Genomic DNA, 26,983 nt, shown 5'->3' with positions numbered 1-26,983 from the left:
CAATCTCTGGAAACTACTGATCCACTTTCTATCTCTATGGATTTGCCTATTCTGGACATTGCATATATATGGAGTGATTATCTTTTTACGGTATTACACAAGTCAATATGTAGCTTCTTAAAGGTTAGTTGCAAGGTAGAATCTGAAACTATATAAACTTTGTATTGTTAAATTAAAATCCACTGGTCTATTTTGAACTTTGAACGGATATTTTGCTGAAGTGTGATTTTGTAGTGGAATTGCTAGGTAGTATGGCTAATTTATGGTTAATGTTATATGAAATTACCAAATTATTTTCCTAAGTATTTATACCAGATTACATTCTCACAGGTAATGTGGGAATTTTATATTCCCAAAAGCAGTTGCTCCACATTCTTTTCAACATTCAGTATTGTCAGTCTTTTTACTTCTAGCTTTTCTAATGAGTTTCCAGTATTGTCTCATAATGCTCTTAATTTGCATTTTCCTTATGACTATTAAGATGTGTGGCGGTTTGGCTCAGATGGTAAAGAATCGCCTGCAATGCAAGAGACCCGGGATCCCTGGGTCAGGAAGATCCCCTGGAGAAGGGAATGGCAACCCTCTCTAGTATTCGTGCTTGGGAAATCCCATGGACAGAACAGCCTGGCAGGCTACAGTCCATGGGGTCACAAAGGGTTGGACACGACTAAATGATTAACACCGTAACTACTGATGTTGGTCATCCTTTGACATGCTTTCTGATCATGGTTGTATTTTCTTTTATAAAGTGTTCAAATTTTTTGCCCATTTAAAAGCATCAAGCTATTTTTCTTATTACTGAATTGCTGAAGTTCTTTATATATTCTGAATACAATCCTCTGTTAGATGTATGTATTTGAAGTAGCTTTCACCAATATGTGGCTTATGTTCTTATTTTTCTGACAATGCTTTTTGAAGAGCAAAAGTTTTTTTTGGTCTTAATGCAGTCTAGCTTATTAATTTTTAATTTTATGGTTCTTGATTTTTTGTGTCCTAAGAATATCTTTGCCTACTCTTTAACTCTTTCTCTTTTTAAACAACTTCATTAAAATATTATTTATAGGCAATGCAATTCATCCACTGAAAGTAAACAATTCAGTGGTTTTTACTATATTTACAGATTTGTACAACTCATAATTTACTCCTTTATTTTTTAATGTTCACTCATTGTCATTAGTACTTCTCCAGGACCCAATCAGGTTGGTTTGATTACTACTGTAAGATCAGTAATCCCTTCTCTGATTTTCAGTTATTGGCTCCTTCCTTTGTGCTCCCCAAAATACTGTTGTCATACTTCTGTTATGGTAATTAGTACTGTATTGCAATTTAAAGTTGACATCTCTGTCTTGACTAGACTGTACTTGAGAAAAGTAAAGAGTTTTGATTTATCTTTGAATCTCCATTGCCAAGTATGGCATCTAACAATGTAGGCAGCACTGATGCAGTGTTGGCTTAATGATGCAAATGAGTCAAATTAAACACAGAAATCTTCCACCTAAACAAGAGGCTTTATTCTCTGGAATTCGTGTAAGATTCTGTGAATTCATTTATACTTACATAATCAGTCTAGCTTAGATTTTGTCTTTTAATTTCTGGTGTTTAATTTATCAAAACTGCTGTAGCAGCGGGAGGGGAGAGAGGCTCAACAAGGAGCAGACATATGTATAATTATGACTGATTTGTATTGTTGTGCAGCAAAAACCAACATAACATTGTAAAGTAATTTTCCTCGAAATTAAAAAATAAATTAAAACTGTTGTAGCAACTTCATTTGTGATCAGTCATGATAAATTAAACCCTATGTCTTTTAAAAAATGGACCAATTAGCAGCCATGAACTATGCAAATTCAAATTTGAGTGGTCATGTAAATTTAACAACACATGCAATGATATACATTCACACAATGATACTTACATTAGCTGAAAACAATTTCGAGTTGGAGACAAAGGGCTCTCTAAAAACTTTTATAATTAAATTAAGTTCCCTTATGTATTGTCGAATTTCTGCCATAAATGCTTTTACCAAATCATAGTAAGTCTGCTCTCCTGAGGTGGAAGGCTCTTCATCAGTTAAAGATAATATATTTATATCTTCCACATCTTGATGAAACATATCCATCAATACCTGCATAGTCAGAGATATAAAAAACTATAATAAAATATGAATCTATAGTCAAATTTGAAGTTAAACAAAATCTGTTATTTGAATACAGTTCTTAAATGACAATAAATAGACACACAATAACCTCTTCTTGGATATAATGCTACTGCTCCCTCTACAGCTTCTCTAAGACAAAATTTTACATCAGGTATCACAAACTGCCTCTTCTAAGTTCTCTTTCAATACTAGTATCTGTCTGTCTCTCTTGTTAATCTACTACTTCTAATTTGTTTCCAAATCTTGTCTTGGATTTATCTTTTGGTTTCCTCTGCTTCATACCCTTGGCATCACGATTTCATTCCAGGGCCTCACATAACTCATATTTGAATAACTCCCAGGTTTCTTGGTGATTCATCAAAATAAGTCCCGTTTTTTTCCCAAGAAGTCTACTACTGCTACTACTACTCTTGCTAAACCTCATCTTTTCCCTCCTATGAACTTCTACATCATTATCCCTATAACAATAAAGTAAGATTTTACCTTGTATCACTTTCTGCTTGTTTCACAAATATAAGCACCCTTTCATCAAATCTACAGCCTTATTTTATACTTCTCTTGCATCTCTTTGTGAGCTACATACATACTCAGAAATATTTTATTTATCAATTCATTTAAAAGTATCAAATATTTTATATTCATTTACTCTTTTAAAATAAAATACTTATTCATTAAAAAATAAAAAATTTGAAATCCTTCAGGTCAGGTGATTTTCACATTCTGAAAGAACAATAAATACTAAAATATATTTAACTGGATTGAGTAATCAGAAAGAGTATTTCAAATCAATAACAGTTAGAAAAAAGGGGATGAAATACTTTATTAGAAAATATTTTTTTTTCTGAAAGATCATTTTTATTAAATAAAAATACTGAGGTAGCATAGTCCAATTACTTAGACTTAGATCTGGAGTTCAAGTCTAGGCTTTGAAACTTCTCAGAAAATTCTGAACCCATTTCTTTATCTCTGTGAACTTCAGTTTCCTTTTTATAAATGTAGATAAGAGTATCTACTGTAGAGGGATACCTTAGGGACCAAATGAGCTAAGTCGTATACATGCTCAACTTTCAATAAATGTTTGCTCTTAACGTTACCATAGTAAAACCATACTAGCAGTATCTAAAAAAAGTTAGGCACTGAAATAAAACTATCAAGAGTTTAGTATTTGTACATTTTCAAAAATTGTTTTCAAATAAATTCATAATCTTCTAGTTCTTCCAATCCAAATAAAAACAAGTTCACTAATAAGAGATGAATTACTGTTATTAACCCTACATGTAGCAATATAGAAAAGAAAAGCTACATGACATATTTAAACACATTTTAGGACCCACAAAATTTCATTTAGATAAAGTGACATCTGTAGTTTTTGCTATTATATTACTAAAAGTATAACCTAACAGACAATATACAATTTTATTCTGAGTAGTATGTTAGCACCCAGTAAGTCACAAATAAAAATATAAGAACAGAACATATAGATCAGTATCTTACCTTATCAGCACACATTGCCACTTTAATATCTTGTTTTGTAATTTCATAATGCCGAATATTTCGCACATAATTCCCCACCAGCTTTAAAATGTCTGCAGAAATGTATTCTAATACTGCTACTATGTAAACAGAAACCTGGTGGTCAATTTTATAACCTAGGACCTCCTGAAAAATTAAAAGAAAAGCACATTTAAAATTATTTACCATAAATTTGACAAACTGATTTTTAAAAAACATATACAGTTTAGCTTAACTTTTACTGAGGCCTGTGATTATCAATAACATTTAATTATAAAGTGGTACATCTATGAATAATATATATATTGCTATTTGAAAATGTAAGAAAAGGTAAAGCAAAATTATCTATGATCATGTAAAATACTTAAGAAGTACAGATAATTATAGAGATAATCTCTCAACTAGGAAGGGAAGCCCAAGTCTGTGGGAGGGGAAAATGCTCATTGTTATCTAATTCAGAATACCTGGAATTAATAATGACAAACATTTCTTTTCCTTTAACTGGTATCTGGGAATATCTACTATCCTTATACCTCTATCCTTCTATCCAAAGGAACCTGGACTTCCTAAAAACCTACTGGTACATTCCTGGTATCTAAGTTGTTTCTATGGAAAACAAATTCCTGTTGTGTCCTGCTGGACAACAGTGGTTATTAAGGGCACATTAAATAGTACCACTATCTGATTTTGAAGAGAGTATGGGCTTTTGTGGGCCTGACAATTCACATAGGAAAATTGACTCTATTTTCTAAACAGTCCCAATTAAGAAAAAAACTTCAAAATAAGTTTATGTATTTTATAATAACCTTAAATGGAGTACAATCTACAAAAACACTGACTCACTATGTTGTTCACCTGACACTAATACAACATTATAAGTCAACTATAAGAAAATCATAAAGAAGTGCAACAACTAATAGCTTAGTAATTTTCTGTAAGTTGCACATCTCAGACCAGTTAGTAAGATACAAAGGACAAACATAAAGGACAAAACATAACTTTTTGATAGTCTTAATCATACAAGTGTCCAGACAGACTTGAATTTCCTAACACTACCACTTAGAGCCCTGTGAACTTGGGACAAAAAGTTACTTAAACACTTTCTGCTCAGTTACCTCATCTACAAAGTGGGGATGATAATAATTAACTCTGTTGAATAATAAAACTTAGACATGATGTGTAAAAGTATTAGCATTCTGCTTATATTATAGTAAAAAATTATTGACATCAGAAGTATTACTAAGGTTTTAATTATTCTAATACCCATATTTTTGATGTGAGAGCTAATCAATAATGTCATTAAATAAAATAAAAATAACATTATTTAAGTTTCCAGCAGTTATTTTTTCTATTAGTTCTGGAGAGATTCAACTGACTGACTAGACTAATGTAAATGACAGGTAACACTAGATAGTAGGGCTTCCCTGGTAGCTCACCAGGTTAAAAATCTGCCTGCAATGCAGGAGACCCCAGTTTGATTCCTGGGTCAGGAAGATGCCCTGGAGAAGGGACAGGCTACCCACTCCAGTAGTTTTGGGCTTCCCTGGTGGCACAGACGGTAAAGAATCTGCCTGCAACGTCGGAGACCTGGGTTCAATCCCTGGGTTGGGAAGATCCCCTGGAGGAGGGCATGGCAACCCACTCCAATATTCTTGCTGTGAGAATCCCTATGGACAGAGGAGCCTGGCGGGCTACAGTACAGTCCATGGGGTTGCAAAGAGTCGAACATGACTGAGCGACTAAGCACAGCAAGACTAGATAGTATAGGTGATCTTTATGGAATTTTTGTTCAAAGATGACACATAGCCCTATAGCAATCTCACAGAGGTCCCTACACTTCTAATGATGTGAAGGATTAAAATCTGAAGGATTTATAGGGACAAGTATGTCTAGCCAATAGAAAAAGGAGTTTTGCAAACTCTTTGAGGTTCTGGTAACATCCGAGATCAACAAAACTCACAATTATAACTTTCTTAGTCCTTTCAATTTGATGATTACTGTGGGTATGAAACTACTTTAAATCATGTTGCTGAACATATACTTTCCTATCATCCCTCCCCATGACATAAACTCCCGGAAAAACTAAAATGAGAGAATGTCACTCTTCAGTTGACTCTATTATCCATAAAATATACTCCTTGTGCTTGAAAATCATGGGTCTTATTTTGCTTTTAAGAGGCAAGAAGGTAGTATTTCAGCTTTACCTTTAACAAAGGATGGATTTTTTCTACTGGGAGAGATAAAGGGTTTCTTCGCTTCCTCTTTTCAATAGCCGATTGGGCATCAGCTATTGCCCACTTATCAATTGGATGAGGGAAACTTTTTTGAACACGTTCCTTGGAAAATAGGAAAATAACAACTAAGCAACAAATATATTAAATAGTGTTCTTCACTTATAATTTACTTTTAAAATCAAACAATACCAAAAGCAGGTGTTTCACATGTGGTATAATTTATACTACAAACATACCTAAACTAAGAGACAACTATACCTACCAAAGTACTAGTTTCTTAATTAGGCAATTAAGAGTCTAAACACTCCTTCTATTAACTGGGGGAAATCATATTCTGAATTTCTACTTCACCATGATAAAGCTGTTAATAAGAATGAGCAGAAGCTACTTAAAACATTATTACATAAAATTTCAAGGAACAAGATCTAAGTTCAAAAAGCAAATATCTAAATTCAATTCTCATTTGTCCTTTCTTTCAACATCAATTATAATCTAAAATACCATTTTGCACTTGAAACTTGTAAGAATTGTTTTTCTTTATCCATCATGCAAAGAGGTACTTGATTTCAAAACTATTTGTAAAGCATGGAAATCAAGGTTTACATTAGTAACAGCCAACTTTAATACACTGTAGTTTTATCATTAGAGTTTGCATCTTCCACAGGTCATTAATTTTCATCACGATACTTCATTTTAATGTCTAGCACTCATCCGGTTAGAATTTCCATTGCAAGTTAAAGAACTCATGTTAATGTAAAAGTTGAATTTCCCAACTTTAGGAAACTAACATAATTCATTTCAAACAAAAGGTACTTTCAACCTCCGAAGTTTCTAAAATCCCCTTTCAGGATACCATACTTACAACCAGTAGAGGTCACTATTACATAATTTTAACATGTGTTTTGAATTGTTCCATATTTAGCTAGTAATATGTAAAAATTATTAGGTAAAATTATAATAAATGTAAATTGAAAGTCCTAGCAATTGCTATTGAAGAGATCGCTATGTGATATTCTGTAGGAAAAAGGACACAGTAATTCCAGGACATGTTATGAACAAATTTATGAATTGAGAATAGTTTAACCCACTGAAGTTTAATAAATTTTCTCTTCATCTATGTTCAAGGCAAAGTCAGCTGTCAAATGTAAGAAGTGATCATTTTAATTCTAATGAAAGAAATTACTGTAGTTAAAAATGGAGTAACAAACTTTTTCAAATGTCTAGTTGAAAAGCTATTTGCTAGGATACTGTAACCTATATAATAAAGGCAATACAAAGGCCCAAAATACTGGGGGAGTTTGGCAAGTGAAAAAGGAATAATAAAGGAACGGGGAAAAGGGTGGAAAGGAATGTTCAAAACAAGAATTCTTTTCCTTTTTTCCATGTCACTACTATACACTTGCTAATCCAAAAATTACAATTAAGAGATTTTGACTAACTTTACCATAATTCTCAATTAAAATGTTCATATTGATGGGTTTAACCCATGGTTAACTGAATAGGTATAGGTATAACCATGATTACAAACCTTATAATAGTATAACCCTATGGCTCACTGGCAGGCATGGGGGTGGGCAAACTTCAATGCATAGTAAGAAACAATAAATTCTTAATACATTTTACATCACACCCTTATAATCACTTACATAGTAAACTGAAACAAAGTTTCTTAAAACAAAACTTTCTTTTACTATAGGCAATGCACTGATTTTTCCTATTCATTTATAAAAATTTAGTTGGGCATAAAGGGCGATGACCGAGAGTTTAAAAAGCACTGGTGTATAGTGGTCGTAGAAAGCTGCGGAATAGAACAGAAGCTGAACTCAACCTACCAGTTCTAAATACACTTAACATACATCTTTGAAAAAAAACCATTCGTAGAATTACAGAGGCAAACAGTAGGCAGGGGTTGAGGTAGAAGAGAAAGAAGACACAACAGCAATCCCTTCTCATCTCAATTTCATCCACCTAATTCCAAGTTTATCTACTGTTTTGAGAAAGAAGAGGAAGGAAAGTCAGGAATGATAAAAGAGAAGGCAAGAAAGGGAAAATAATAATGATGAAAACATTTTTAACTTATTTATTAGGATATTACTGGACTGTTTATTTGAGAAGTATTACCAAAGGTCATGGGAAAGATTGATAGGGTCAAAGAGATGCCTTGATTGTGAAAAAGGCCAGACTGAAAGAAAGAAATACTTTATCTCTTGCAGTAGCAAATTTAATTATAATTCTAGAGCAAATTAAAATTTCTTTTTACAATTATCTTATATAATTTAAGGTAAACAAGCCCAAGGAGAAATGGTCAATAAAAGATTCATGAATTAAAGTCTATTACTCTGCCACTTTCAAGATTAACAGTTTTGCTTTAAATTGAGACTCTCCACTTGGACTGACATTTAGTGGCCTTGGGAAAAATAAAATATAAAGAGCTAGGTTCACAATTCAGCTCTGTCTCTTATTAGCAGAACTTGTCTTTTCCTTTACATAATAAACGTGTCTAGATAGATAATCTTGAAGATTAATTCCAATACAAACATCTAGGCTCTATGAAAACTCCTATACATGTACTTGAGTGCAAATATTCAGACCCAGAGGTACTTTTAAAGTGCTATTAATAAAGGCTTAGAATGTGTAGGAGAATTTTTTTTTCTGCCTAGAAAGGTAGAAAATAATGAGAAATCACTTTGGGAATCTAAATGTGAGTGACAAACTTATTAGAAACTACAAAGATTCTTTAGGAATGAAGGAAAAGAAAAAAAAGTTGAAGCAAAAAAAATGAAAGGAAAAGGAAAGCCAACTTTTAAAATTTAAGGATATAGTTCACAGGGTAAAAAGAAAGTCTGAGATGAAGGAAAAAGAAATAAAAGGGATCCAAATTCGGAAAAAAGTATTGTCACTGTTTGGCAATGACATCATACTATACACAGAAAATCCTAAAGATGCTACCAGAAAACTACTACAGTTCATCAATTAATTCTGTAAAGTTGCAGGATACAAAATTAATACACAGAAAGCTGTTGCATTTCTATACACTAACAACAAAAGATCAGCAATAACAATTAAGGAAACAATTCCATTTGTCATTGCATCAGAAAGAATAAAATACCTAGGAATAAATCTATCAAAGGAGGCAAAAGGCCTGTATTTTTAAAACTGTAAGACGCTGATGAGAGAAATCAAAGAGGACACACACAGATGGAAAGATATTCTGTGTTCTTGGATCAGAAGAATCAATACTGTCAAAAGACCATACAACCCAAGGCAATCTACAGGATTCAATGCAATCCCTAGCAAATTACCAATGCCATTTTTTACAGACCTAGAACAAAAAATGTTTTTTAATTTGTATGGAAATACAAAAGATCTTGAATAGTCAAAGCAATTTTGAGAAAGAAAAACAAATCTGGAGGAATCAGTCGCCCTGACTTCAGACTATACTACATAGTTACAGTCATCCAAACAGTAATGATACTGCCACAAAAACAGAAACATAGATCAATGAATGAGGATAGAAAGTCCAGATAAAAACCCTCTCACCTATGGTCAGTTAATCTACGACATCCTGCTGTTGGAACTATGTTACCTTAAGAATCTTAAATTTTAACAACTTTGTCTCTGATTCCAATCTATTCTTCTATTTCTATCAGGTATTCTAGGGTTATCAGCTCTCTGATCTTATTGGGAAATCCCTGTTCCCTCCATGTTTTTCCAATCTACCTGCCCCTTTCCTAACTGACAGAATAGTTTACTGGAATGTATGCCCTAAAGTTTAGACCTTCTGGATTAGAGTCTTGGCTAGCTATAACCATGGGCAACTTATTTAACCTCTCTATGCTTCAGTTTCCACATTAATTCATTCAACCTATATTTCCTGAGTGCCTTCTCAGTGCCAGACATTGTTCTAGGTGCTGGGGATTTGGTAGTGAACAAGAACTTATATTCTGGACCTTATACTCTAATACAGGAAAAACAGTACCATCTTCATGGGATCATTAAAAACTTTAAATGAAATATAAACACAAAAGTGTTTAGAGCAATATGATACTAGAGCAAGCACTCAAAAATCAGCTTTTATTAAATTTCATTTTTTCCCTTATCCAATTTGATTTTCCGATGCTCTTTTCAGCGGAGCTTCCTATTGGATATAACTATGTATCAATCCCTAACTGCCTCAGGAGAACAGAGCAGGGGTACACAGAGATACACCTCCTCCCCAGTCACTGTTGACCACAAAATCATTGTTACATTCTAGTGTGTTGTGTCCTGAAAAGGGTTGTTAAGCACTACTATTACTAATTTCCACAACCCTCTTGCCCTATTGTTCTGTCATTGTATAGCCATGGTGAAATACCATTCAACTCAACTGTCTTTTTTGAGTCCACACAAGTACCACAAAAGAAATGACACAGCAATGCAAAGATTTGTACACTATACATTCAAGGTCTTCAAAGTCAAATGACCTTACATCATTGCCAGAAAACTCCTTTTTATTTCTAGCTCTATCTCCCATTTTCTATAGTTGGTACTTCAAACCTTCTTTCTTCTCTTCTCAATTGAGAAGAGAACTCAATTGAGTTCCTTAAGAACTCAATTTAGGTGGCTCTTCTTCTGAGAATCCAACCTTAAGCCCCAAAGTCTGTATTATTAGTTTGCTTTTTGTTTTTTTTTTTTTTATGGTTTCCCACATACCCTTTACTCACAGGACATCACATTATGTTATTGCCCATACATCTACCTGTATCTCCACTAATCTACAAGCCATAAAAAGACAGGAGCCATGTCATCTTTGTGACATCTTCTTTCCTAGATTTTTGAGTTTCCCTCCCTTCAAATTGGTGGGGAGGGGTTCACTTCCTATCTAAAAATACACAGAGCACTGAAGATCAAAGGATTGGCTGAAATGCTTTTGAAATGATAGGTGATAAATGATAATAAATGATAGCTTTAAAAAATAACAAGAAAAAAAGAAACACTTGGATATATTCCACTCTTAAAGGTATATCTGTCATTCTAGCATCAAGAAGTAGTATTTAGAGGTCAATAAAAGTTCACTTTAGATTAAAAGCAAATAATGGAATAGGTTGATGCAAAAACATATACAAGCTAGCAGACACAATATAAAGTTAAAAGAAATCTAGTCATTGTTTTAAAAATACCATATAGACATTGTGTGGAACTGAAAAGCAAACATCTCCCCCCTTCACTGACATTACAATAAACACACATATTAGATATAAGGCAAAATTGATCATACCTCTACATCTGAAGCACTTCGGGGTTGAGCTTGGCAGAGCATATTTAATAGTTGCAAAATTAATTCTTCAACATACTGAAGAGCATCATCACTAGACTCAAGAGTTGGATGAACTTGCCCCTGAACCTATAAACAAAAAGTAATTAAAATAAAGGTTTGTTTAATCTGATTAAATAAAGCAAACAATATTTTCAAGTGTGGGGTTTGTATTCAAGAACATAGTCTGGCTTGCAAATACAGATATGAATATTATTACCCTAGCCTGAAATTCTTAACCTTGTTTAGAATTCTTCACATGTTTCTAGAGATTCAGATACTTTATTACAAAATTTCAAAATTTTTTCTTAAACCATGACTATCCTAGAGTGTGGGAATACCGAGAGGGAGGGAGAGGCTGAGCTAGAGATAAACGATGCAGTTTACATGGTTTTTGTCAAGAACCAGTGGTAGTTAGAACACTGGCTCAATATAGTGCTTTGGCAAAATTGACCTCCTACGTGTCCCTTGTTTAACTCTACCTTTCCTACCAAATCATGACATTCTTATTTTTTTTCACCAAAGTAACTCCAGCAACTAGCACTGTACAGGGCACATAACACAAGCTAATAAATGTCTTGAATACAAAGTCACCCTGTATCAAAGGACACAAAATGGGCACTTTTGACAGTGAGAGACTGTCCATGCTTCAGGAAGATAACTTTGCGGTCACTTATTCATAAATGCCCAGCAATCTTTACCTTCATTTTCCTCAACCATTTCTTTGAAGGCATCTCAGCCACCACTCTTCGTAAAACTTAAATTTTCATAACCGGCAAGACAGTCTTTACTTGCATCCCTTTGTCACTCATTATGGGTCAAAACCACTCCCTACTTTTAAAAATGGCAGCAACATAAAATTCAGAAGACAAACAATACATGTTTCAAAAATGCTCACTCTTCAAAGGATGGTAGAACTCTCACTGGATTAAAGCAGACAGTACTCACTATCCAAGAGCATTTAGTATGGTCTGTCTACTACATACACTTCATTAGCTGAGGGCTTGACAGCCTCAGTGTATGGACAGACTCTTTTTTTATCAAGTGTACCATATAATGAATTTTTTAACATATATTAGAAGTACACAGATATGTATACAAACATATATATGCTGCTGCTGCTAAGTCGCATCAGTCGTGTCCGACTCTGTGCGACCCCAGAGACGGCAGCCCACCAGGCTCCGACGTCCCTGGGATTCTCCAGGCAAGAGTACTGGAGTGGGTTGCCATTTCCTTCTCCAGGGCATGAAAGTGAAAAGTGAAAGTGGAGTCGCTCAGTCGTGTCCGACTCAGTGACCCCATGGACTGCAGCCCGCCAGGCTCCTCCGTCCATGGGATTTTCCAGGCAAGAGTACTGGAGTGGGGTGCCATTGCCTTCTCCACATATATATGCACTTATACTTTTTAAAGAAAAATACTTTAGAAGCAAATAACATTACGACAATGCAAAACTGTGTGAAGGGTGCTACATCAACTATGAATAATAATTTATTATTATTTTACAGGTAAAGAAAATTGAGTCCCTAAAGGCGTAAATCATTTGCCCAAGAACTTTTTGTCATCTTTGGTATAGCAATTACCAACCTGACAATAACTGATCTGTTTACAGATCTCCCACACTATTAAATGACTGAATGCTTGTGCAGTTAAAATAATGGATGGAGTACAGACGAGAACCCAGATGTTTCTCAGCTTTCTATTCACCAGCCATAACATTTTGTGTGTAGGTAACAAATTCTATAAATGGATTCCTCTTCAACATTAAGCATGATTTTAAAAACCTTTTTTTAAAACAAAACACAAATGGAACTTTTGACAACAGTTTTACTTTTATACATAGAACTGCATGCCCTCATGGGTTTAAACTGTTTTTGTAGACACACTTCACCTTCGAGGTTGACTCATCTTCCTTGAACAGTGCACCCTAACACTACACGACAGGCTTTTTTTCGTGGTGGTGGGGAGGGGGGCTCGATTTTTCATTTTTTAAACTCTCTTATCAGTGACACACAATCCCATCTGCTCCTTTTATTTCTCCCTTTTTCCATTTGTTTCTTACAGAGTTACATATTTTCCTTCACCCCTCAAATGTGGAGTCCATCCTTGTCTGTCTGCTCCTTCCTTCTGTTCTTTCCCCTAACTAATCTCATTTACTTGCAAATTTTTATCACCTACATGAAAAGTTCAAGTGTTAGTTGCTCAGTCATGTCTGACTCTTTGCAACCCCATGGCCTGATGACTCCAAATCTGATTTTTCTCCTCAGTTTTAGACCCATACACCAAGTTCTGGGCTAGATATCTGCACCTATCCCACCAAAATCTCAACTATGACATGGGGGATGGGCAGAGGAACTTATTATAAAAGTTGAACAAGAAAAACTATCTTACACATAGAATTATATCTCACAAATGAAAAACAACATAGACAGGCCCTAGTTTCACTAACATAGTCCTGGAAAAGTCGCTATAATTGGGGTTACATTCCTATTCAAAGCTCCAGCATCACATAAAATATAGCTACACATTTACAAAACCACAGAATTTTAGAAGCAAAAGGGACTATAGATATTATTTCACACAGTCCTTCTATTTAGCAGATGATAAAAAGGAGACACTCACAATCTCGTAGCTAACTTGCAATGCTGAACCTGGGCCTCCTGGTATCTAGGACAAAGCTCTTTCCACTAAACCATAGACTGTCAAACCTTGGAGGCATGTGGGGAGTGTCTAGTAGCTCCATCAGCATAGGAATAGAATGTCCATGAAATATTATCTATTTATATAGTGGGCTTCTATGTAAAACTTAGCTTTGAGTACGTGGTCATACTTTAAGTAACACCAGCATACCATAAATGTAAATGCAGCACTATGAATCTTATCATCTGAACAGGTAAAATCATCTTACCCATTCAAAATGGGTAAAATGATCTTTGATTACACAAAGGATCCCATGAATTATGTAATATTATAAATTTACTAAAAATCTGACATAAAGCTAAATTGCTAGAGGTAATAAATATTAAGATAAAAATATTTAATCAACAATAATTCTAATTAACTTTAAAAAATACCCAAGCCCTTTGAAAATGTGATTTAGGTACCTCAAAACACATTTTAGAAAGTGTTCAAGAAAATGTAAATCGATCAGATTACATTTCTAAAAATGTTGTTTTTCAAGGAGACACTTGGAAATTATGTAATTCTTCATTAATACAGCTACATCTTTAGCTGCTCTTCAGTTTACACTTTATGCTGAAGCAATTCATACTGCCCCAGCCTGACGCACATCAAACTTCCACTACAGGCTCTGGGGAGGAGGTGAGCTCCCTGTCCTTCTGGGTGTGCAAACAGCACAGAGCCGGGGGCCCAGCTCAAACGGGGCAGGCCAGTCAGCATGACCAAATCTGCAGTTTGTGAAACATGGCATGCAGTTTTCACTCACACGGTTCTCCATGGCTATCATTCATTCTCTTGCCCTTTTGTCTACCTACTTGATTTTCAAAACCCAGATCTCATCTCATTTGGGAAGACTTCTTTGCTTCTTGTCTCTTTCTAAGGCAGTATTAATCTCATTCATTTAACTGATTTATTGAGCTTATTAAATACCAGGCTGGATATATAGAGATTAATCAAAAATTGCCCCTAGTCTATGGGCCTTATACTCTGCTCTGTGCTAATCCTTGTACTGGTATCACATTTTTGTTACTGGGTTTGTCCTATTGAATTATAATTACTTGTTCCCTTGTAAATTTCCGCTACTGACGCTCCCATTAGGCAAGGCCTTGTTTATCTACTTAGAATTATTTTCTCTTTGTTTTTCACACTAAACCTCTGACATTCAGGGCACACTCAAAGCCTCTGTGTTATGGGGTGAAAGTAATAAAACATTTTTCTCAGAATTAAGAGTGAAAAGGGGTGGTAGTGAAGGCTACAGAGTCTGGTTGATTTCAGGAGCATAAACCTTTAAAGCAGAAATCATTCAACATAAAGGCAGTCAGAACTAAAATCAACATTTATTATGTAGAATCAATTCAACTGTATTTAATTACTGTGTTGAAATGCTAATGTTTTAAAAAAAACACCCCAAACCATGATACTGCTTGTAACTCAGTCACATATAGTTAAAATATTAAGTTTGACACGTTGTATGATACATGAAATCTTAGAAATTAAAATTCAAACGGTTTTATTCACTGATGGTTGAACTGAATTGAACTGAAAGTCGCTCAGTCGTGTCTGACTCTTTGCGACCCCATGGACTATACAGTCCATGAAATTCTCCAGGCCAGAATACTGTAGTGGGTAGCCTTTCCCTTCTCCAGATTATCGTCCCATTGATGGTTACTAAGAGTCAAATAAAAGCTATCAGATAAATAAATCAAACAAAGGATTAAGCTTAAATAGAAAATAATGCAGGATGTGAACTGTTCATCTAAATATCTACAGATTAACCTTTATCACATCTTAAATCTGTCAAATTAGGATCATAAAGTTCATTTACACAAGAGACTAATAAATTATTTTAATTCCTTAAAAACAAAACAATACTTGAAAAACCTCTGACTGAAAAACAAGGGCAATGATAAACGTTTAAAGATAAGCAGAGCACCAATTCCTGAAATACAGACTTTGTTTTTCATTATTTCAAAGAAGATGCTGTTAAAGAGATTTCTTTAATGAGCAGGCAGAAGTAGCATTTCCTATACAGGTAGGATAAAAAAAACAAAACAAAACTTCTCTTCCATGAGATAGCAGTTACAGCTAAAGTGTTCCATTCCATCTAAATGGTACTCAAATGATCCAAATTATTCTCAAGACTATACAGAAAATGTTACACTGCCAAATTTTATGACAGCCTTCAGAAGCTATCTACAGCTGATATTCACTAAAGGTGTGAGTGAGAGAGCACTTACAATATGCATCACGTATTTATCCGTGTGTGGAGGGGGCATTAAAAGAATGAAGAAAAAAGTTCTTTCTCCCCCTAAATTGAGACGCATTCAGAAAATTTTTACTGAAAGTCTACTGTGTACAAGGTTAAGCTATTTTAAATGTCAGAGATCCAACAGCGAACAAGATACACAAAATTGCTTTTAAGCTATTTTAAATGTCAGAGATCCAACAGCGAACAAGATACACAAAATTGCTTTCACTGAGCTTATATTTTAGTAAGAGGGATCCAGCCATTTGCTTTTATTTTTTAAAACTAGGATCTTATTTTGAACCTCAATCTACTAAAATGAGACATCAAGTATATATAAATAAATAAAAGAATTTTTTTCTTTATTCTTTTAATGCCACCCCCACACATAGATAAATATGTGATGCATGTTATAACTGCTCTCTCACACACACCTTTAGTGAATATCAGTTGTAGATAGCTTCTGAAGGCTGTCATAAAATCTGGCAGTATAACCTTTTCTGTATAAATAAATAAATACACAAATATATATTTGTACTTTAGTTACTGTAACTAAAGTATATGCAACAGTCTTAAGGATATCTAAGCTTTCCTACGAATTGAATATGTATTATTATCCAATGTACATGAAATAGTCTACCTACATACAACTAACGAATACCTCCCATAAGCACATAACTGGTGGTTAATTCAGAAATACCATTATTATTAATATCTTTCCTCCAATAAAGCCAGGTCTGTATCCTATCTATACTACATGCTTTATAGGGTAGGTTGAGAATCACTGTTCCTGTCACTGCCTTTCCATGAGAGTGCCTTTCAAATCACGAGCACTCACAAATCAACTTTTGAAACTCAGTTCATTATTAAGTGGGAACTGGCAACATACCCGGATGGTAGTTTAAGTTTTTCTTCTTAAAATAACTTTTTACAATCTTACTGAAGTACTGCATTTAAAATTTTCCCTATACAAACACATGAAATATTCCTCGAATTCAACAGAATCAAGAGAAACGTGAATTAAAGAATATTTTACTAGCAAAAATTAAATGATCAATAACACCTATTGTTGACAGGAATGTTCAGAAAAGATTATTCTATTACCTTGCTGGCAGAAATGCTGATAACAGCTTTTTGAAAAGTAATCCAGCAACCACTATCAAAATTAAAAATAAATTCTATGGCCCAGCAAACACTCCTGGGGATTTATCTTAACCAAATAAAAGAATATACATAAAAGGATTTTATTTCAGCACTGTTCATAGTGGCAAAAACTGGAAAGCAAATATCCATCAGTAAGAGAATATTTGAATAAAGTATGCAATATTACTGTTACGGGCTTAATTGTGTCCCCTAAAAATTCTTACCAGGAGTCCTAATTCTTACTACTTCAGAATGTGACTATACTTGGAAGCAGGGTCTTTAAAGAGGTAGGTCAGGTCATTAGGGTGGGCCTAATCCAATATGACTAGTGTTCTTATAAGAGGAGGAAGTTTAGACACAGATACACACAGAGGGAAGACCATGTGAAGGTACAGGGAGAAGACAACCTTCCATAAGCCAAGAAGAGAGACCTCAGAAGAAATCCACTCTGTTAACACCTGGATCTTGGACTTCAAGCCTCTAGAATTATAATAAAACACATTTCTGTTGTTTAAGCTAACCAGTGTATGGTACTTTGTTATGGTCACCCTGGTCAACTAATACAACTATGTAGTCATTAAAAATAATAAATCAGAGCTCTGCCATTAAACAGATTTCCATAAAGTATTCTTGAGTAAGACAGAAAACTTTAAAGTACAGAAACACTCAAAAAACCATACACACTTCCAAATGTATTATATACATTTATACATGAACGTGACAACATGGAGAAAAATATGGAATAATATAACCTAGGTTATTAACATGGGTTGGAGGGACCTGGAAGAGCAGGAATGTGGCTGAAAGGAAAAAAGGAGGAAGAATGAATAAACTACCTCTTCCTCTCAAAAAGAAAAAAAAAACTATGCTGAAAAGATCATATTGATGTAGCTCTGTAATACTTTATATGTATATAATAAAATTTAGATTAAAAATTTTTCATTTTATTTTTAATTTGAATAAAAATTTCATGATTGCCTTTCTGCTGTGTGTACGTGAGTGAAGAAGACAATATTCAATGTCCTTTCCCACAGAAAATAACTAAGCACATCAAATTCCAAACGTGTCAAGTGCCAAGTTTATATCATCTATCATTTATTTTGCTTTAAAAACAATAAGTATGGCCTTTCTAAAAATTTTTAAAATTACTTTCTGTGATAACAGTGTTCCCACCAATAAAACAAAGAACTAACCCAAGGAAAGATCTCTGATGTATTTTTCAGTTCTTCTTCAAGCATTTTCTTAATCTTCATGCTCAAGAGTCTTTCAAAAGTAAGAAATCCCTTATCAGTGAGGTCCTGACACAGGTAGGGGCTCTTTATAAAACTCCCATCGTTTTCACCCTAGTGTTCCCACTCATTCAATTTTACTTTAAAAGTTATGATTCCATTCTAAGAGGCATCTTTAAAGCTAGAAGAGCAAATCATAATACATGTGTGTCTGTTGTTTATTCTTTGACATTTTCCCCCCAAAATACCACAGATGGCAGTTTGTGACTTGAATACCTAACAAAACACACCAATTGACTGCCTATAATCTAGATAGCATATTAAAAAGCAGAGACATTACTTTGCCAACAAAGGTCCGTCTAGTCAAGGTTATGGTTTTTCCAGTAGTCACGAATGGATGTGAGAGTTGGACTATAAAGAAAGCTAAGCGCCAAAGAATTGATGCTTTTGAACTGTGATGTTGGAGAAGACTCTTGAGAGTCCCTTGAACTGCAATGAGATCCAACCAGCCCATCCTAAAGGAGATCAGTCCTGGGTGTTCATTGGAAGGACTGACGTTGAAGCTGAAACTCCAATACTTTGGCCACCTGATGTGAAGAGTTAACTCACTGGAAAAGACCCTGATGCTGGGAAGGATTGGGGGCAGGAGGAGAAGGGGACGACAGAGGATGAGATGGTTGGATGGCATCACCGACTCAATGGACATGAGTTTAGGTAAACTCCGGGAGTTGGTGATGGACAGGGAAGCCTGGCTTGCTGCGATTCATGGGGTCGCAAAGAGTCGGACACGACTGAGCGACTGAACTGAACTGAAGCTGTCTAAATTAAAATCTGTTTTTTAAATTATCAGGGGTAACCCTAAGCAAATTACTTAATGCTGCTGATAATATTATGGACCAGGACATAGTCAAGGTTTACTAATGATAGCTGTTGCTATTACAGGATGCCATAAAGGTACAAAGGGGACCTATGTTAACTGAGTAGTTCTGGAAACGAAGATTAAAGCTGAAACCTGAAGGGTGAGTAGTATTTAGGTAAAAAGTGGATTAGTGAAGTGAAGTGAGAGGAATGATATTCTAGGCAAATGGAACAGCATGCACAGAGTGAAGGCCATGAAATTACAGGGCTGGGCAAGGCCCAGATCACTGGCCAGACCATCAGGTGCAGATGCATGTACTAAGATAAGGAATACTGTAAGAAGTAGATTTTTCTAGTAAGTGGGAGGACAAGGAGATTAAAAGCTTAGTTTATTATGCATGATATTTTTTTAAAGTATAATTAACATACAACATTAGTTTCAGGTGTGCAACTTAGTGATTCAACATATTTATATTTGTTGTTCAGTCGTTAAGTCATGTCAGACTCTGCGATCCCATGGACTGCAGCACACCAGGCTCCTCTGTACTCCACTATCTCCAGGAATTTGTTCAAATTCATGTCCACTGAGTTGGTGATACTATCTCACCATCTCATCCTCTGTTGCCTCCCTCTCCTCCTGCCTGCAATCTTTCCCAGCAATACTGTCTTTTCTAATGAGTTGGCTCTTCGCATCAGGTGGCCAAAGTATTGGAGTTTCAGCTTCAGCATCAGTCCTTCCAATGAATATTCAGGGTTGATTTCCTTTAGGTTTGACTGCTTTGATCACCTTGCTGTCCAAGGGATTCTCAAGAGTCTTCTCTAGCACCACAATTTAAAGCATCAATTCTTCAGGGCTCAGCCTTCTTTACACACATGATATCTGTACATGACTACTGGGAAAAAACCACAGCTTTGAGTATGCAGATCTTTGTCCACAAAATGATGTCTCTGCTTTTTAATACATTGTCTATATTTGTCATAGCTTTCCTTCTAAGGAGCAAGACATCAACAATTGTATATACTGTGAAATCATCACAAGTCTAGTTACCATCTGTCACCATACAAAGTTACAAACCTCTTTTCTTACAATAAGAACTTTTAGGATTTACTTTCTTATTAATAGCAACTTTCAAATCTGCAATACGATATAACTGACTATACTCACCATGCTGTACATTACATCCCTGTGACTTCTTTACTTCATAACTGGAAGTTTTATCACTTGATCCCCTTCATCCATTTCACTCACCTCTCAATCACCCTCCCCTCTGGCCACCACAAATTTATCCTCTGTATCTATGAGTTTGGTTTTATTTTGGCTTATTTCACTTAGTAACACACATTAAGGTTCCTCTGTATCTTTTCATTGGAGAAGACAACGGCAACCCACTCCAACACTCTTGCCTGGAAAATCCTGTGGACGGAGGAGCCTGGTGGGCTGCAGTACATGGGGTTGCTAAGAGTCAGACACGACTGAGCGACTTCACTTTCACTTTTCACTTTCAAGCATTGGAGAAGGAAATGTCAACCCACTCCAGTGTTCTTGCCTGGAGAATCCCAGGGACGGCAGAGCCTGGTGGGCTGCCGTCAATGGGGTCGCACAGAGTCGGACACGACTGAAGCAACTTAGCAGCAGCAGCAGTATCTTTTCATGGCTTGATAGCCTATTTCTTTTTAGTGCTAATACTATTTCATTATTTGGATGTACCAGTTTATTCTATTCACCTACTGAAGGAAATTTTGGTTGCTTCCAAGGTTTGCCAGTCATGAATAAAGTTGCTATAAAATTCATGTGCAGGTTTCGTGTGGACTAAGCTTTTTATTCTTTTGAGTACATACCAAGGAATACAAATGCAGGATCAGAAATCACCAAATGTGGTCTTTTAAAGTGGCCATGCCATCTTGCACTCATACTAGCAATGAATCAGAGTTCCTATTACTTCACATCCTTGCCAGCATTTGCTGTTGACAGTGTTCCAGATTTTTACCATTCTAATAAGTGTGTAGTGTTACCTCATTATTTTATTTTGCATTTCCTTGATGATATATTGCGTAAAGCATCTTTTAATATACTTATTTGCCATCTGTGTATCTTCTCATCTGGCATTTCTGGGCACCTTCCTAATAGGGCTCTGTCTTCTTTTGAAGAATTACCTCTCCTTCTCTGTGAAATCTTGGCAAAACAAGAATGTCTGGTGACCACTTCCCAACATAAAAGTTAACAGGGCTAAACCCTACCTCTTCCAGTTCTAGCATAGCCAGAGGAAAGGCACAGATACTCTTCCCTGATATGTAAGCAGGTAACCCAAGGAAGGAAAGACTGACAAGGAGTCAGTCACAGCAGAAGCAGAGGCATAGCATGTCTTTTCCACTTCAAAGCCTGCTGCCATGAACTCTGAGTCCCTGAACAGAGCTCCCTTGGCTCCTACCAGTTTCTCTATCAGGGCTACTCTCCCCTTTCATTACTTTCTGAGTAGCACCTACCAAGAAATTTCTTTTTAGAACCAAGTCCTTTTGTCTGCAAGTAAGAACTCCAACTGATAATGGGAAACAGAAAGGGCAAAATCTGGGGGAAAAAACTATATATGGAAGGTGGATAAGTTTATTTTTCATGCTGACATCTGACTTTTGCAGTTTTAAACCTTAAACAGCATTAAATAAAATATTTAACCATTAAGATATAGCAATAATTACTTCTTTAAAATTGAATTTTTAAAGTATTAAGGCACTAGAGATATCTAGAATACAAAAAAGTATATAATCAAACATTTTAGCATCCACTGAACACTTAACACCTAACAGAAAAATACCCTCAAATATACAACTTTAACCTGTTAAATCAGAGATCAGGCCTTCTCTTAAAAAGTTAGTGATAATCTGTTTTCGTTTACTTGGGGCTCCTAATCACCATAGCAATTCTGTAAAAGATCCACCTTTTTAACTCCCTTCTCCTTGGTCTACCACCCAGTACAATGGTGTATTAGTGAAGCACCAAATATCACCTAGAAATGTAACTTCCTGAAAATATGTAGTTTAAAATCCCTTTTAAGTGAAGAATATTAAGTGCATCAAGCAATAAAAAAGTACTTCTGAGGAAAAATGTTGAATGTTCCTGACTAGTAGTTTGTTTCAATAACCTAGATTTAAATCAAACTCTAAACATACAGAATAGTGATTGTCTACTTCTGTTATATTTTCCTAAAATGACTGATTGCCTATGTGGTCAGGTCCTAGTAAATTATGGTTGCAACAACAATATTTAGTGTTTTGCAAAGGGGAGGCACACTTAAGTACTGTATAGCAAAGTATTAGCAATCCAAATGACTTGTTGCCACTGTCATTTCCACCAACACAGGACCAGGTCAGAGTCTGCCAATAAGTTGGTAGGTAAATGTTTCTAATTGCAATGCCAATGCCAAGCCAATATAGGCAATTCAGCTCAGGGATTCCTATTTTCACATTCAAAACCAGAAATCCATTTTGCTGGTAGGTTTTTACTAAATTAAGATCACTTAACACATATCTAATTTATTTGGAGAAGAGTGGAGAAATAGCTCCAGAAAGAAGAGGCTGAGCCAAAGCAAAAAGAACGCCCAATTGTGGATGTGACTGGTGATGGAAGTAAAGTCTGATGCTGTAAAGAACAATATTGCATAGGAACCTGGAACGTTAGGTCCATGAATCAAGGTAAATTGGAAGTGGGCAAACAGAAGATGGCAAGAGTGAACATCGACATTTTAGGAATCAGTGAACTAAAATAGACCCGAATGGGCGAATTTAATTCAGATGACCATTACATCTACTACTGTGAGCAAGAATCCCTTATAAGAAATGGAGTAGCCTTCAAAGTCAACAAGAGTCTGAAATGCATTATTTGGGTGCAATCTCAAAAACGACAGATCTCTGTTCATTTCCAAAGCAAACTGTTCAATATCACAGTAATCCAAGCCTATGTCCCAACCACTAATGCTGACTAAGCTGAAGTTGAACGGTTCTATGAAGACCTAGAAGATCTTCTAGAACTAACACCAAAAAAGAGATGTCCTTTTCATCATAGGGGACTGGAATGCAAAAGTAGGAAGTCAAGAGATACCTGGAGCAAAAGGCAAGTTTGGTCTTGGAGCACAAAATGAAGCAGGTTAAAGGCTAACTGAGTTTTGCCAGGAGAACGCGAAACACCCTTGACCAACAACACAAGAGAAGACTCTACACATGACCATCACCAGATAGATGGTCAATACAGAAATCAGACTGCTTATACTCTTTGGAGCCAAAGATGGAGAAGCTCTATACAGTCAGCAAAAACAAGACTGGGAGCTGACTGTGGCTCAGATCTTGAACTCCTTATTGCAAAAATCAGACTTAAATTGAAGAAAGTAGGGAAAACCACTAGACCATTCAGGTATGACCTAAATCAAATCCCTTACAATTATACAGCGGAAGTGACAAATAGATCCAAGGGATTAGATCTGATAGACAGAGTGTCTCAAGAACTATGGACAGAGGTTAGAGACATTGTACAGGAAGTAGTGATCAAGACTATCTCCAAGAAAAAGAAATGCAAAAAGGCAAAATGGTTGTCTGAGGAGGCCTTACAAATAGCTGAGAAAAGAAGAGAAGTGAAAGGCAAAGGAGAAAAGGAAAGATACACCCATCTGAGTGCAGAATGCCAAAGAATAGCAAGGAGAGATAAAAAAGACCTCCTCGGTGATCAGTGCAAAGAAATAGAGGAAAACAATAGAATGGGAAAGACTGGAGATCTCTTCAAGAAAATTAGAGATACCAAGGGAACATTTCATGCAAAGATAGGCACAATAACGGACAGAAATGGTGTGGACCTAATAGAAGCAGAAGATATTAAGAAGAGGTGACAATAATACACAGAAGAACTACACAAAAAAGGTCTTAATGACCTAGATAACCATGATGGTATGATCACTCATCACCTAGAGCCAGACATCCTGGAATGCAAAGTCAAGTGGGCCTTAGGAAGCATCACTACAAACAAAGCTAGTGGTGACAGAATTCCAGCTGAGCTATTTCAAATTCTAAAAGATGATGCCGTGAAAGTGCTGCACCCAATATGCCATCAAATTTGGAAAACTCATCAGTGGTCACACAACTGGAAAAGGTCAGTTTTCATTCCAATCCCAAAGAAAGGCAATGTCAAAGAATGTTCAAAGAATGTTCAAACTACCGCACAACTGCAGTCATCTCACACGTTAGCAAAGTAATGCTCAAGCTTCTCCAAGCTAGGCTTCAACAGTACATGAACTGAGAACTTTCAGATGCTCAATCTGGATTTAGAAAAGGCAGAAGAACCAGAGATCAAATTGCCAACATCTGCTGGATCACAGAAAAAGCAAGAGAATTTCAGAAAAACACCTACTTCTGCTTCATTGACTACACTAGAGCCCTTGACTGTGTGGATCACAACAATCTATGGAGAATTCTTCAAGAGATGGGAATATCAGACCACCCTATTTGCTTCCTGAGAAATCTGTATGGAGGTTAAGAAGCAACAGTTAGAATCGGACATGGAGCAACCGACTGGTTCCAAATTGGGAAAGGAGTAATGTCAAGGCTGTATATTCTCATCCTGCTTATTTAATGTCTATGCAGAGTATATCATGCGAAATGCTGGGCTGCATAAAGCACAAGCCAGAATCAAGATTGCTGGGAGAAATATCAATAACCTCAGATATGCAGATGACACCACCCTTATGGCAGAAAGCGAAGAAAAACTAGAGTCTCTTGATGAAAATGAAAGAGGAGAGTGAAAAGGCTGGCTTAAAATGCACATTCAAAAAACTAAGATCATGGCATCCGGTCCCATCACTTCATGGTAAACTGATGGGAAAACAATGAAAACAGTGACAGACTTTTCTTAGGCTCCAAAACCACTGCAGATGCTGACTGCAGCCATGAAATTAAAAGATGCTTTCTCCTTGGAAGAAAAGCTATGACCAACCTAGACAGCATATTAAAAAGCAGAGACTACTTTGCCAATATAGGTCCATCTAGTCAAAGCTATGGTTTTTCCAGTAGTCATGTATGGATGTGAGAGTTGGACCATAAAGAAGGCTGAGTGCCCAGGAATTGATGCTTTTGAACTGTGGTGTTGGAGAAGATTCTTGAGAGTCCCTTGGACTGCAAAGAGATCAAACCAGTCAATCCTAAAGGAAATCAACCCTGAATATTCATTGGAAGGACTGATACTGAAGCTGAAGTTCCAATACTTTGGCCACCTGATGCAAAGAACTGAGTCACTGGAAAAACTGCTGATGCTGGGAAAGACTGGAGGCAGGAGGAGAAGGGAACAATAGAGGATGAGATGGTTGGATGGCATCACCAACTCAAGGGACATGAGTTTGTGCAAGCTCCAGGAGTTGGTGATGGAGGGAAACGTAGCCTGCTGCAGTCCATGGGGTCTCAAAGAGCTGGACACGACAGCGTGACTGATCTGAACTGAATTTATTTGCTATGAAGTTGGAGGTAACAGCAAGCACTTAAGCCCAATGCAGGAGACTGTTCAGAGAAACAAATAGCAAGCAGAGCCAGCAGAGGGTCTGGAGATGAGATCAGAGAGATAGGAGGTGGCCAGGTCACTTAAGGACTTTTGAGGGTGATGGAGCAGCAATTAGGTTTCTACAAGGGTACATTGCTACTTTAAGTTCAGGAAAAAGAAAGTTCATTGCCATGGTTTTAGATTCCACATTGCAAATAAGAGATTTGTGGGGTCTGATGTCAAAGAAAAATGTTCACAATATCTGAAAAACCTTTTCCCTTCCCAACAATCTACAGCCACGAGGCTGTATTTTCTTTATACAGTTCAACTAAAACAGCATATCACAACCGACTGAATGCAGAGAATCTGTTCCTTCTTTTTCTAATTTTTTATTTTTTGGCTTTGCCATGCAACATGCAGGATCTCAGTCCCCTGGCCAGGGATTCAACCTATGTGCCATGCAGTAGAAGTACAGTCTCAATCACTGGACTACCAAAAACTCTGTGTTTCTTTTATGAAGTCAGATAGTAAAAGATTTGCAAAAATGTAAAAAATGACACTATTTTGTTTGGGGAAATACAGTTATTTTACAAAAACTTTTATTGTTAATATGTAAGGAGTTCACTATTTTAAAATAAATTAAGTGTTTTATTTTTTAAATATAAATTCATGGGCAGAACTCATATACAAAGTGCTCTTTGAGAACCTCAATAATCGTTTAAGAGTGTAAAGGAGTTATGAGATCAAAAACTTGAGAACTACTGATTCATTCATCAAAGATGTCCTGGAGTAGCATTCCCCAATCATCATTAATAACTTTTGAGGACTTCTTATCAGGCTAACTATAGAAGATCTGTTTACAAATAATTCAGTCAGCCACACACATCATCCTGTTCACCCTCCAAAACCCCAAATCATAAACCTGTTAGTCCTATGACTTTCACAACTTTTAGAAGGGAGAGGCAAGTTTCCAAGAGAAATCTACACTGAACCACAATATATAACACAAGTAAAGCTGCCCTGGTTCAAGAGAAGGCGGTACCCCCTACCTCTAGTTCATCAATCCCCTCAGTTTCCATGAGGGTCCCTCTAAAGTACTACCTAGAATCGCACAAAACACGGTTTTT

The 26,983-nt window shown here is 35.9% G+C and overlaps 1 protein-coding gene across 7 annotated transcripts in view; it reads right to left on the bottom strand.

Annotated features, from left to right (window-relative positions):
• Positions 1 to 26,983, bottom strand: part of SOS1 (SOS Ras/Rac guanine nucleotide exchange factor 1) — a 133,667-nt gene that overhangs the window by 65,530 nt on the left and 41,154 nt on the right. For 5 of the 7 annotated variants that reach the window (XM_081483221.1, XM_081483215.1, XM_081483217.1 and 2 more), the window contains 4 exons: positions 11,162 to 11,287; positions 5,875 to 6,006; positions 3,653 to 3,817; positions 1,916 to 2,125 (listed from right to left, as the gene is read on the bottom strand). In XM_081483221.1, coding sequence (XP_081339347.1) covers positions 1,916 to 2,125; positions 3,653 to 3,817; positions 5,875 to 6,006; positions 11,162 to 11,203 — 549 coding nt within the window. In that variant the 5' untranslated portion in view covers positions 11,204 to 11,287. The remainder of the gene's footprint in view (positions 1 to 1,915; positions 2,126 to 3,652; positions 3,818 to 5,874; positions 6,007 to 11,161; positions 11,288 to 26,983) is intronic. The other 2 variants (XM_081483219.1, XM_081483220.1) reach the window with 1 other exon arrangement.

Source organism: Giraffa tippelskirchi, chromosome 4 (assembly GCF_054371585.1).
Source record: "Giraffa tippelskirchi isolate mGirTip1 chromosome 4, T2T-mGirTip1v1.2.pri, whole genome shotgun sequence".
NCBI lineage: Eukaryota > Metazoa > Chordata > Mammalia > Artiodactyla > Giraffidae > Giraffa > Giraffa tippelskirchi.
The sequence above is the reverse complement of the archived record's forward strand: the minus strand, read 5'-3'. Positions and strand labels throughout refer to the sequence as shown.